We start from the raw sequence: 14,012 nt of genomic DNA, 5'->3' as shown, positions 1-14,012 counted from the left end.
GTTACTTTAAACATCGGTGTCATCAGCAAAGAATTTCACATTCGGTGCATCGCCATGGTGACGGTGTGAAGCTGTGATGATGATGATGATGATGATGATGATGATGATGATGATGATGATGATGATGACGAGTCTCAGGCTGAGGAGACGTCATCGTCACCGTCTCTGACCTGCTGTGTAATCTCCTGTACCTGAGCTGAGTCAGAGCTGTGATTGGCTGGTGGGCGGAGCCTGATGACGCTGTCGGCTGCACTGACCTCAGATCAGATCAGTGGCGCAGGTTTCATTCAATATAACATGTAATAATAAACGTCTCATCATGCACAGAGAGAGGAAGCCGACCTGTGGAGTTTATAGAGTTTATGTTTATTTATTGTTATTATTATAATAATAATAATAATAATAAATATAATTATTGAGGAGTTTAAATGTTTTAAAACCGGAGGCGGAGAAACGATCGGTTTGTTTTGTGGCCGAGGACCAGACGTCTGAGTCTGAGTCTCTGAGCTCATAAGGGGATTAAAGTGGTTTGGACTGCTCACACACACAGACACACACACACACTCCAACACACACTCTAACACACACACCAACACACACTCCTACCTCTGTCTGTGTTGTGTTCATCCCTCGACACTGTGATCGTCCTGATGGACACCAGAGCCTCCAGTCTGCTGTTTGCTGCTCAGGCTGAAACATGTGAGCACCGTGTGTGTGTGTGTGTGTGTTTGTGTGTTTGTGTTTTGACTGCTGTGTGTTTATTTTCTAACTGTTTTGTGTGTGTCTCTGTGTTTGTGTGTTTGTGTGTTTGCAGGCGTCCAGAGAGCAGCCGAGCAGAAGCAGCAACTCTGCCAGCATGGAGCAGCTACTAGGAGGTAAACGGATAGAAACTGGAACTAAATGAAATGTTTCCGTCTTTTTATTGGAGCGACGACGGGACAGAGAGATTTCCAGCTAAAGAAGATTATCAGCGTTGTTGTTGTTGTTGTAGTTGAATGTGGACAAACAGCTCTAACAGCAGCAGGAAGCATCATCGTGTTGTTTCTATCAACTCTGTTCAGCAGCAGGTTGAACACGATGTTTCTCTGAATGACTCAGTGTTGATGTTGCTCTGTGAGGAGAGAAGGAAGTATTATACAGTTCATCAGTGATATTTATATTTAGGCTACCAATGACTGTTAACTAAAATATATAGAAGTGCATTTAAAGGACAATTCCGGGCAAATTCATGCATGTTCCTAACATTTTAGGTCTAAAAGAAGGAATCTGAAGATTTTCAGTTTAATGTCTCCTGTTTTGCGGTAGTTGTGTCTGTCTCCGCATCGCCACGGCAGCGATGAATGGGAGCGGATTGAAGTTCTGCTGCTTAGGCTGTTTCCATCCCTCAAAGCCACAGACAGCGTCAGATGGCGACTCAAACATGCACCCAGAAGTTTATTTACTTCAAGCAAGTCGACATGTTTGTAAAACTAGATCTAATTCAAAGTCTGGCGGAGTCGAGACCCAAGTTGACGCTCGGTGTGTTCACGTGCAGTCGGAAGCTCCCGTTTGTGTCATAAACACAGGAATATCAACTCTGGACTTGCTTGAAGTAAATAAACTTCTGGCTGCATGTTTGAGTCGCCATCTGACGCTGTCTGTGGCTTTGAGGGATGGAAACAGCCTAAGCAGCAGAACTTCAATCCGCTCCCATTCATCGCTGCCGTGGCGATGCGGGGACAGACACAACTACCGCAAAACAGGAGACATTAAACTGAAAATCTACAGATTCCTTCTTTTAGACCTGAAATGTTAGGAACATACAGCCTGAGTTGAATTTGCCCGGAATTGTCCTTTAAGTGATTGTTTTAATGATGCATATTACAAACTGTACTACTCTTCAGATGATAAATGCTCCACTGAGTGAAACAGAAACAGAAACGAGTCTGTTAATCACAGCTGCTGTTTAAACTTCATCAACCTCCTTTAGTTTTAAAGTCGTTGAGTCGTTTTCCCTCCGTCTCCTCTGGTGACTCACATCGTTCCCAGAAATGAGACGCTGAGAAGTGACGACAGGAAGAGAGAGAGAGAGAGAGAGATTCCTGTTTCCTTCCAGCTGCTCCGACCTCGGACCTCAGGAAGCAGCAGCACATTCACCAAGAAATTAATACTGATGTCGTGTAAAACTGAGTTAGTTTAGTTTAAACTAGTGAAGAAGCTGCACAAAGTGAAGAGGGAACTGTCATGATGAAGTCAAAACGCGTTGATTATCTTTACGTCGTCACCCCAGAATTCCTTTTACTTTGAAAGTGGATCTGCACTAGTACACTGCAAAAACTCCAAATCTTTCCAAGAATATTTCTCTTATTTCTTGTCAAAATGTCTCATTTCTAGTCAAAACTAATCTCTTTCCACTTTAAATAAGACTCATCACCTAAAAATTAACTTATTTTTTAGATAATTTTCACTTGAAATAAGTAGAAAAATCTGCCAGTGAAAGCTAGTTTTTTTGTGCTTGTAATAAGAAAGAAAAACTTGCTCCACTATCAGGTTTTTCTACTTATTTCAAGTGAAAATCTGCTTGAAAGAAGTAAAAAGTGTCTAAAAATAAGCTACTTTTTAATGCATAACAATGTATGTATATGTATAAATATACTTTATTTTAAGTATAATGAGATTTGTTTTGACTAGAAATAGGACAAATATTCTTGGTAAGATTTTGAGTTTTTGCAGTGTAGGAGGTCGTCATGCTGTTTTTTATCTAGGAAATAGAGTTATGTCATGATCATGATCCAGGTTTGTGGATCGTAAGTATTTAAACACACTGAGCATCAGAGAGTGACATCGTGTGTGTGTGTGTGTGTGTGTGTGTGTGTTGCAGATGGAGGTCTTGCTGAGTCGACTCCTCTCCGGGACAGGATGGCTCTTTACCAAGCTGCCATCTCCAAACAGGAAGCTCCGCCCCCTTCGGTCAGTATCACCGCTTGGATTTTTTTGTTTCAGTGTTTTGTTTAAAGGGATAGTTGACCCAAAATTGAAATTTCGTGGCTTCTCTGAGTTACAGGGGGTCTCGGCGTAGCAGTGCATGTCCATGTAACGGTTGCAAATGGATACCAACTGTCTTCGTAACAAAAAGACACACCAAAAAACATCCAAATACCTCCATGCTGCTCGTATGTAATGTCCGTCTTGTATTGAAGCCCCAACATGAGAAATTGACCCGAAAAAAATTGTTTCAAGCTTGTTTTGTAGCGGAAGCTTCAGCCAGTCCGTCAAATTTGGACGAACTGGGAAGAGGAGCTTTGAGAAGCTTTCTGCTACAAACAAGCTTGAAATATAGACTTATTTAATTTTTTTCTGGACAATTTTGCATGTCGGGGCTTCAATACAAGACGGACATTACATATGAGCAGCATGGAGGTATTTGGATGTTTTTTGGTGTGTCTTTTTGCTACAAAGACAGTTGGTATCCATTTGCAACCGTTATATGGACATGCACTGCTACGCCGAGACCCCCTGTAACTCAGAGAAGCCACGGAGGACTCTGAAACTTTTCCCAGCCCTTAGTCCACATGAGGGGGAGGAGATAATGAGTGCAATTTCAATTTTGGATGAACTATCCCTTTAAATGTCTGACCATAGAGAGAGAGAGAGAGAGGAAGTGAGAGGGAGGTGGGGTGAGTCGGAGCAGGAAAACACCTCGGTGAGCAGCAGAGGAGACCAGATATGACTCTGTGGTGTAAATGCAAAGCGAGCGGCCGGTTCCTCAACACTGCTGCTCTGTCTCTGCTTTTATTGGCTGCTGCTGCTCTGAATGGCTCTTTGTTTTGTTTTATTATATTTAGTGTATTTACATGACGCAGGCAGACGGCTGCTCTGACGCTGCTTCAGTTCTCATCAGAACCAGACCTGGCAACCCTTCACTTAGTTTCATTTTAACATTAAAGGGTTCTAACTAAGACATTTTGTAAAGAGACAAATCTTGAGTTTATTAAATCAAAATTAAAAAGTGGATTTTAAAGCTCAAAGATCCGTAAAGAGGTGCAGGTTTGATGCCGAGTCTCCAAATAAACATCAAATAAACATCTAAATACGTCTGAATATTTGAACTCCTCTCTAATCCAGTCACCCAGACTGACCCGGGATCAGCTCCAGTGTTTCATTGTCTCTGTGTTTTGTCTCTCAGAGCGATCAGCTGGACAAGCAGAAGGAGAACGTCCCTCCGTCCTCTGTGGACATGGTGAGGAGACACGTCTCTGTTTATGATGAAGAATCAATCAATAAATATATTAAATATAATATTATAATATAATATCTGTTGTTGTTGTTGTTGTTGTTGTTGTTGTTGTTGTTGTTCCAGAGTCCAGAGTCTGAGTCAAACAGCAGGAAAAGTTTCAGCACAGAGAGTTCAGGTAACAACACGCTCATAATAATAATAATATTATTCATTATTAATAATTAATTTTTATTATAGATCTACTTATTGGTTAATAAGAGCAGGAGTCACGTTAACCCTCTATGGTACGCTTTATGATGCCATTGGGGGGGAAAACTGTTTGGAGTGTTTTTATGTCTCAAATAGACTAAATAAACATAATCTAAATATTTTTGGGGGGGATTTGTTGCTGTAGGCAACATTGTATCATAATGGTGCATAAGTGAAAAAGCAATTTTTCTAAATTCAATTTGATCATAATTTATTTCATAAACATATGAAAAATATTAAATAGCTTAAACTGGTTACAATACATGCTATTTTGAATTTAAAAGCATTATAAAATGAAATATTTTAAAGGGTTTCTTGTCTGCTGGCAACACTGTACCATTGTGAAACGACCAGGGGTGGAAAGAGTACCAAAAAAATCTACTCAAGTAAAAGTACAGTTACCTTGATAAAATTTTACTCAAGTAAAAGTAAAAGTACTGGTGTAAAAATCTACTCTAGTAAAGTAAAAAGTAGTTCATTTAAAATTTACTCAGAGTTACAATGTTACTTAGTTACTTTTTTTGGGGGGGGGGTATAATGGCCAGAGATTGGCCTAACATTCTCGTGCATGTCTCTGTGTTCCAAATTTGCCCCTTCTCCATCGATACACTGGTCTCCATCATTCTTTTAGCTCCTGTGGCACCAAACTTGATTCTGACCTTCTGACACTGCAGTTGTCCAGAAGCCAATCAGATGGTCAGTTACAGTTACTGGCACTAAGGTTGTCACGATTCATGATCATGATACTAACATTTTCAACTCAATATCGATAGTAAGGAAAATATTCGATACTCAATACCATGTTCAATACGGATCAAAAAGAAAAGAAAAGTCTCTCTCTCCCTCTTTCACTCACACACACCTGTTTTTTTTACTGTCTTTCCTGTCTGCTCTCAAGGAGGAGGAGGAGGAGGAGGAGGAGGAGGAGGGGGGGGGGGGTTTACTGTAGGTTCTCTCTCTCTTGCCTCTTTACTGTAACAGCTCTGAAGCAGTGGGCTGCTTGTCTGTTCCTCTGAGCATGGCCATGGATCTGACTGGGCTCCTACATTTAACTCAACGGACTGCCGGTCCGGCCTTCAGCCCCGGTGTGTCTGGCACGGTCACCATAAACGTAGCCGAATAGATGGACATGCCTGATAACGTTGTCTTTAATCATTAACGTCAGCTTTTAACCGCTAGCTGCGGCTAATGGCTAATATTAAGACAACAACATAGCAACGAGCCCTGTTATGCACAAACTCCCGTAGCGGTGAGGGGGAAAGAGGTGTGTACCTGCTGCTGCTGTGTGCGTCTGTGAAGGGAGAGAGAGAGAGAGAGAGAGGCGGCAGCAGCGTAGCTACTTTTGACAACCCACACAGAGTTATAGCCTATATTTTTTACTTTGTAACTTAAGCTATTTAAAATGTAACTAAGTAAATTTCTTCCAACAATATGTACTCAAGTAAAAGTAAAAGTACTGATTTTAAAAATTACTCAAAAAAGTACAAGTACACAAAAAAGCTACTTAATTACAGTAACTTGAGTAAATGTAACTCGTTACTTTCCACCCCTGGAAACGACCCATTGAAATGAATGACTCAAAGAGTCGAGCGTATTGTTTGAAGAATAATTAATTATAATTGCATTTTACAGTAAATTAAGTAAATCTTATACTTTACTAGAAATACCAGTCTCTGTAAACTTTCACCTCCACTGGCCTCATCCTCATCCCAGTTCTCACTCTAGTCTTCCTCATCATCATCATAATAACCTGAAGTTCACTTTACTGCAACAAAAATCAAATTTATTGTAAGGATCAAAACAAAATGATGATGAATGGTATGTTTTTGAACATTATATTTACACCTAAACACACACAACCATAATCTCACAATGCAATGTTGATTCCATAATGGTTCACTGTTGCCTCAAGGCAACGTTGCAATTTTCTATAATGGTACGTTGTTGCTTTCGGGCAACAGGTGCATTTTAACAAGTTTCCATTATTTGATAAGCAAATAAATTGCAAAAAATTTAACTTTACAAGTCTATTAGTGTAAATATGTATTTTTCCAGATGAAAAAGGGCCAGGAAGTTACTGTATGTTTTCAGACAGTTTTAGTGGAGCAAAATGGCAAACCTGTTTCCTTTGTAAAGATCTGCAAAATGGTTTCAGTATGGCTTCCTGAAAGTCATGTGATAAATTAAAGCATTGTTATTGGTTCTCTATGGTCTTCTCTCTTTTCTAAAGTATAATTACAGCGTTAAAAGCATTGTGCATGGTGGAGATGTGACAGGCAACACGGCACCAGAGAGGCTGCACAGACGTGACAACAGCTCCCTCTAGTGTCCACACTGTGTCACTGCCTTTTCTCACCATCCCATAATGTGACCCCACAGGCTCTGGTCCCGGTTCTGGTTCTGGTTCTGGTACTCCGGCTTCCTCCAACAACAAAGACTCGTCTCAGCCCAAAACTCCCAGAGTGAGAGAAGTGAAGATTCACTCCGACACACGGTCACGGTTCATGTGAATGGATGAGTGGGTTAACTCTGTGTGTGTGTGTGTGTGCAGAGCTTCCGGCTGCCGGTCCGGGAGTCGTGTGTGTCGTGTCAGAAGACGGTGTATCCTCTGGAGAGGCTGGTGGCCAATCAGCACGTTTACCACAGCTCCTGTTTCCGCTGCTCGCACTGCAACACCAAGCTGAGGTCAGACTCAACACACACACTAACACGCTAATAAAAAGCCAAATAAGTTACATACTGTCCCTTTAAGACAAATATATATATATAATTTATTTACAAATGTTATATTTAAATATGTAAATGAGGCAATATAATAAATATGTGCTAATTTGCATATATTTCCAGAACCGAAATCTGAACAATGGATAAAGCTACTTTGTTTTATTTTGTTGACATATTAGAGTCAGAAGTTTTTACAGAGGAGGATTTTGGATATCTCTTTTTATCACTCTGTAAATGAGAAAATACTGCCACCAGCCCTAAAACATCTAATGTCTCCATGTTTTTAGTAATAAAATGTTGCATAAATGAGGCTGTGAATGATATATCAACAATCCCCTCTGTAAAAACCTTCAGGATATAGAAAGGGATCAAAGTGGAAGGTTTGGTGTCTGTAAGTGCTGCTGAAGTGGAGATTTCTAGTTCAGAGTCTGAGTCTGAAAAACTCTTTCTGAGAAAACGGCCTTTACAGACTTGGACTGGAAAATTACAGAGATTGTTATTGTTGATCGTACTTTTATGATTTGTTGCGGATACAAAGGAAATTAAATTTTTTGGAGCCCAGATTATTGTTGAGGAGATAGAGAGCTTTACAATGATACCTGACATGACATGGGTCAGACTAACTCCTGGTGAATTTAGGAGAAATTTACAGACGAAATGAAGTAAAATAAATAAAAACCTTAATGTGGACTTTCTACCATTTCCTTCCACTATTCTGTAAAAAGACATGTTAAGGAAGAATGAAAGCCCAAAATCTCAAAAAACCAATGTTTTTGCCTGTGGTGTCTCGCCTTAAAGGGATAGTTCACCCAAAATTCAAATTTCGATGTGGACTAAGGGCTGGGAGAAGTTTCAGAGTCCTCCGTGGCTTCTCTGAGTTACAGCGGGGCTCCGTGCAGCACTGCATGTCCATATGACGGTTGAGAACGGGGCTCACTTTTCAAATCTCGCAGGATTTGCACTGACAATTTCTCATGTCGGGGCTTCAATACAAGACGGACATTACATACGAGCAGCATGGAGGTATTTGGATGTTTTTTGGTGTGTCTTTTTGTTACGAAGACAGTTGGTATCCATTTGCAACCGTTATATGGACATGCACTGCTACGCCGAGACCCCCTGTAACTCAGAGAAGCCACGGAGGACTCTGAAACTTCTCCCAGCCCTTAGTCCACATGAGGGGGAGGAGATAATGAGAAATTTCAATTTTGGGTGAACTATCCCTTTAAACCTCATTGGATGTTTAGATCCAAGAAACCTGGAGAAACTCAGAGAAACCTGGCCAGTCATGATCTATAGTGTTGTTATATAGCCTCTATAGCCTATAGCCTATATATAATATGATCAGAACCAGGAAACTCAAGTCATGTAAACACACTGATGATGATGATGAGGATGTTTCTGCAGGAGAAAGGTGGTCTAACGTCCTCTTCTCTTCCTTCCTTGTTCTCTCCTCCTCCTCCTCCTCCTCCTCTTCCTCCTCCTCCTCCTCCTCTCCTCCTCTCCTCCTCCTCCTCCTCCTCCTCTCTCCTCCTCCTTCCTCTTTCTCCTCCTCCTCCTCCTCCTCTTCTTCCTCCTCCTCCTCCTCCTCCTTCCTCCTCCTCCTTCCTTTCTCTCCTCCTCCTCCTTCCTCCTCCTTCCTCCTCCTCCTCCTCCTTCCTTTCTCTCCTCCTCTTCCTCCTCTTCCTCCTCTCCTCCTCCTCCTCCTCCTCCTCCTCCTCCTCCTCCTCTTCTTCTTCCTCCTCCTCCTTCCTTTCTCTCCTCCTCCTCCTCCTCCTTCCTTTCTCTCCTCCTCTTCCTCCTCTTCCTCCTCTCCTCCTCCTCTTCCACCTCCTCCTCCCTTTCTCTCCTCCTCTCCTCCTCCTCCTCCTCCTCCTCCTCCTCCTCCTCCTCCTCTTCCTCCTCTCTCCTCCTCTTCCTCCTCTCCTCCTCCTCCTCCTCCTCCTGTCTCCAGTCTGGCCAACTACGCCTCCCTTCACAACAGCGTCTACTGTAAACCTCACTTCTGTCAGCTCTTCAAGGCCAAAGGAAACTACGACGAAGGCTTCGGTCACCGTCCTCACAAGGAGCTGTGGGAGGGGAAGGCCGAGTGTGACGCCTCCTTCTCCTCCTCCTCCTCCTCGCCTCCTCAGACCGCCGCCGCCGCCGCTCAGACTGCCAGCCCGGCTCCGGCCCCGGCGGCGTCCTCGGAGCTGTCCAGCCCCAGCGTGGAGGACTCGCCGCTCGCCAAGGTGACGGTGCTTACCGAGCTCTGGGCTGAATTGTGTCAAATAAGTCTAACTGCCACTCTTAATTCCAGATACAGGCTGACTTATTATAACTTTCTTCATCAAACCTATCTTACGCCACAGAAATTACATAAATATAAACCTGAGATATCCAACCTGTGCTTTAGATGTAGTAGGCTATAGAAGAGGGTTCATTCCTACACTGCACTTGGTTATGCACAAAACTCAAAGGGATAGTATCATTTTTTTTAAAGTGTGGTTGTATGATCTACAAATAGCCCCTAAGTACTTTAATTGCAGTAGAAGACTCTCTGCACTCCTCCCGTTAGCAACGCCAGCCCATAATAGCCCTGCCCAGAGATTTACAACATACAGTGTTGTGAACAGACCCAAAGAAACGGCCTATTTTCACGGCCTAAAAGAGGTTTTACCTGAGAAAAAATACACAGTTCCATTGTTCGCTATAATATAATTTTTTCCAGCCCCTCAAAGTGCAGGAAAAACACAGTTTTTATTTGGACCTAACCAACTTACGTATCCCTCCGCCCAGGGTTAGCGCCCGCCGATCAGCAGTTGGTTAGGTCCAAATAAAAACTGTGTTTTTCCTGCACTTTGAGGGGCTGGAAAAAATTATATTATAGTGAACAATGGAACCGTGTTTTTTTTTTTTTTTTTTAAGGTAAAACCTCTTTTAGGCCGTGAAAATAGGCCGTTTCTTTGGGTCTGTTCACAACACTGTATGTTGTAAATCTCTGGGCAGGGCTATTATGGGCTGGCGTTGCTAACGGGAGGAGTGCAGAGAGTCTTCTACTGCAATTAAAGTACTTAGGGGCTATTTGTACATCATACAACCACACTTTAAAAAAATCATACTATCCCTTTAATTCCAGATACAGGCTGACTTATTATAACTTTCTTCATCAAACCTATCTTACGCCACAGAAATTACATAAATATAAACCTATACTACATCTAAAGCACAGGTTGGATATCTCAGAAGAGGGTTCATTCCTACACTGCACTTGGTTATGCACAAAACTTTACACGTTCTGGCTACATCTGGACTACATCTCCCATTAGATCCTCAAACCTGCTTATTAGGAGATACTACAAATATTAATGCACGATTAAGAAAAGCTCAAAGGAGGTTCCTCTCACTGGCCTTGTGCGTTGCCAGGAAGTGCATCGCGTGGAAGTCTGACTCCCAACTTTCTATAGGAAGACGGGTTTCAGAAATGAATAGCTGTGTTCCACTTGAAAAAATTACATATAGGCCTACACTCAGGAATGACTATAATACTTTTACAGAGATGTGGCAGCCCTATTTAGCATATATGGACACATTGCCAGCTTCTATGGTGGACGGGTTGTAGTTTTTTGCAAGCTCTTTGTTGTCAGTGCTTACTGTTGACAATTTATTGTCACACACCAAGTGGTAACGTTTCGGGCATCTCAGCCCTTCATCAGACATGAAGACAGTAATTAACACACCTGCTTAAATAAATGCACAGGTCACCTGACATGTCATGTGATGATTGGGAAAAAAACAAGAAGATAGAGAAGCACACACTGGGACTGAACAAACAGTCTACATTATACAAACAAATCTCCAAATAGCACATGTCCACTAGAAAAATCACATGGCAAAAGCATCAGGCATCACCGTCATAATGCAATGTAATTTCAAGTAGAAAACAAATGTAAAAATAAGGAGGTGCCTAAACCATCCTGAAAGTGGTGACAAGAAAATAATTCAGGTATCCACAGCAATAAACCAGTGTGTTTTCATGTATAACTTGGAATTGAAAACTGAAAAATAAAATATTCTAAAAAAAGGTGACGGTGCTGACGGCGACCATGGAGGCTCTGGGCCAGAGCTCGGCCGAGAGGAGCGACCGGCCCACCGAGACCCGCCGCCTCAAGATCTCCTGGCCGCCGCCACGCAGCGAGACGCAGGATGGAGCCGCCACGACCGCCGTCGCCGAGGGCAACGCAGCCGCCGGGAAACCGATCAGAGCCAAGTGGCCGCCGGAGGAGGACGACTCTGAGGCGCCTGGCGTGCGGCGCAGTCTGCCTTTCACCTCGCCACCACAGATCTCCACTGCTGCTCCGGGAGCCGAGGAGGAGGAGCAGGAGCAGCTGAGCCCTGACGCCTCCTCCATGGAGCTGCAGCCCGGAGGTCAGAGGTCGGAGACGCCCACGGAGGAGACGGAGGACAGCTGTGTGGACGTCCACAGCAGCTCCGCAGAGGAGGAGGAGCAGGTAGGGATGTCACAATTACTTGTTTTCACAATTAATTAATATTAAACGCCACAATTAATTGATCGTAAAGATTCCTAAATACCGTCACTTTCCGAAAAAGATTATGTCGATACCATATCGACAAAGTAAAGGTACACGCACAGATACTGGTCCATTTATCTAAAGTAACAGTGAATTGGTAGGAACTTAAAGCAGAAGTAAGTGGAATGTTTGTGTTAATACAGTATAAGTCTTAAATAGTTATATCTTCCGACAGCAATCACTTCTATAGAGTGTTTGGTCTGAAACACGGGTCTGTCAGTCACTCTGCTCTGCTGTAAGCCGAGGAGAAAACTTTCCTTGTATCCTACAACCTTTATCCATTGAGCATAAAGGGGCGGTCCTCTCTGTGTGTGCAGCCAAGGGATGCGCATGAATGTGGTGACGTAGGGACGAGGGTGAGGACTGCTAACTCCATCTGCTGACAGGAAGTTAGCCAAAACCACTGGATCGCTTACTTCTGCTTTAAATGTCAGAATGGAAATTATTAAAATAAACTTAAACATTTGGTATAGATGACAATTAATGACTTAAATATTTCAAACACTTCCCCGGAGGGATCAATAACTGGTCCTATATTAAAGGCCACAAAAAAGTTTCGTGTCTTGCCTCACTCCCGAGTCCATGACCAGCAGATAGACACCATCCTTTCGACTGTGCGTGCAGTAACAAGGGAGATAGAGCCGTATCGCCCGTAATTAGCTCAAACACTGGAAGTGTATGGGTAGTATTAGCCTGCCTCCTACCCGAGCTGAAATCAGCAGTCAGAAGCTGATTTCATTTTAGCTCTAAACTCTGTAAATATATCACTTCATCCACATTTCAAACATTTTTAGGCGAGAAAGTAGCCGTTTAGATCAGCAGTGTGTCGTTAATTTGTCTAAATACCAGCTGTTTACAATTTTGTTCGGACGAATTCAGCGCTACTCAAGCTAGCCGTTGTGACCAACGCACTTCTTACTTTCACAAAATAAAACACCCGTTGCCCTTTACATACAGAAAACCATGACGATAGAATTTGTGCTTTTACTCTGAAATAGGAAGCTAACCTACCCTCGATGTAGCTAGCTTGAACCAAAATAAACCGTCTTTGCTTGAACCCTCCGTTTTGACCGATCTCGTCCCGTTACCGGCATTTGACCGCTCAAGATGCCTTACCGGAGAGTTTTGTCAGCTCTGAGACGAAGATCGGCCCGCCGGTTTCCGTTTAGAGTTGCTGAAGAGTTTCTCTGATGACTTTAGGTGGAGGCAGGCTAACACTACCTATACACTTCCAGTGTTTGAGCTAAGCTAATTACGGCGATACGGCTCTATCTCCCTTGTTACTGCACGCACAGTCGAAAGGATGGTGTCTATCTGCTGGTCATGGACTCGGGAGTGAGGCAAGACACGTAAAAAAAAATAAAAAAAATGTTGGCATATCCCTTAAAGAGATTAGTAATGTAATTATATTGTGACTCTATTTGATTTTACACATTCATAGTGTTGTGAAATTTATTGATGCATAATAATCGTGATAATCGTAACACAGGAGTGTGATGGAGAGATGAAGAGCAAAGACATGACGGAGCATCAGGAGGAGGAAGAGGAGGAGCGAGCTCCAGGAGGCCAGACTGAACCTGAGGAGGAGAAGATGGAGATGGAGGAGGAGGAGGAGGAGGATGGAGGCGTGGTGGAGGAGATGCCCACAGCCGTCTCCTCTCCTGAAGAGGAGGTGGAGCTCAGCCGCTCGTCTCAGGACGTCGGCTTCTGGGACAGCGAGGAGGTGGAGGAGGAGAAGGAGGAGAAGGAGGAGGAGGAGCTGACGGTGGAGGAGATGATCAAACGAAACCGATACTATGAAGACGAAGAGGAGGAGCAGGAGGTGGAGGAGGAGGAGAACGTCTGAACGCCTCCAACAACTCCTCCTCTCCTCTTCTGTCAACAACGTCCTCTTCCTCTTCCTCTTGTTTTTCTCTTTGTGCCTCAACAGAAACATTTCAGTCCGTTTCCTACGACGTAGTTTTTACACAACGGTTGTTTTTACAGGTCCAATGTTTTTAAACCAGGTTCATGTCTTTAATATGTTTTTTTTTTAGAGGAGAAACGTCAGAGCAGTTTGTGACGTAGAAACAAACCTTTAACTTCTGTTTCATCTGTAGTTTGGTCTTAGACGAACTGTCTCTTCCTGTCTTCTTTCACGTCTTTAATAAATAATAAAAAAACGAGGCTCGGTGAGTCGTCAATAGGAAACACGTCTGTCGCTAAACCTTCAGTTGTCATGTCATGTATGCAGGAAAAAAAAACAATCACTT

General features: G+C 42.9%; 1 protein-coding gene across 1 annotated transcript in view; it reads left to right on the top strand.

Moving 5' to 3' along the window:
• Nucleotides 1-14,012, top strand: part of lima1a (LIM domain and actin binding 1a) — a 15,167-nt gene extending 1,155 nt beyond the window's left edge. Inside the window, exons 2-11 of the mRNA XM_085783245.1 lie at nucleotides 652-699; nucleotides 815-875; nucleotides 2,861-2,949; nucleotides 4,166-4,219; nucleotides 4,340-4,391; nucleotides 6,845-6,927; nucleotides 7,017-7,150; nucleotides 9,144-9,420; nucleotides 11,254-11,679; nucleotides 13,250-14,012. Coding sequence (XP_085639371.1) covers nucleotides 652-699; nucleotides 815-875; nucleotides 2,861-2,949; nucleotides 4,166-4,219; nucleotides 4,340-4,391; nucleotides 6,845-6,927; nucleotides 7,017-7,150; nucleotides 9,144-9,420; nucleotides 11,254-11,679; nucleotides 13,250-13,606 — 1,581 coding nt within the window. The 3' untranslated portion in view covers nucleotides 13,607-14,012. The remainder of the gene's footprint in view (nucleotides 1-651; nucleotides 700-814; nucleotides 876-2,860; nucleotides 2,950-4,165; nucleotides 4,220-4,339; nucleotides 4,392-6,844; nucleotides 6,928-7,016; nucleotides 7,151-9,143; nucleotides 9,421-11,253; nucleotides 11,680-13,249) is intronic.

Source organism: Trachurus japonicus, chromosome 7, assembly GCF_045865225.1.
Source record: "Trachurus japonicus isolate A0001 chromosome 7, Traja_1.0".
NCBI lineage: Eukaryota > Metazoa > Chordata > Actinopteri > Carangiformes > Carangidae > Trachurus > Trachurus japonicus.
Note: the sequence above shows the minus strand (reverse complement) of the source record. Positions and strands in the feature narration are given on the sequence as shown.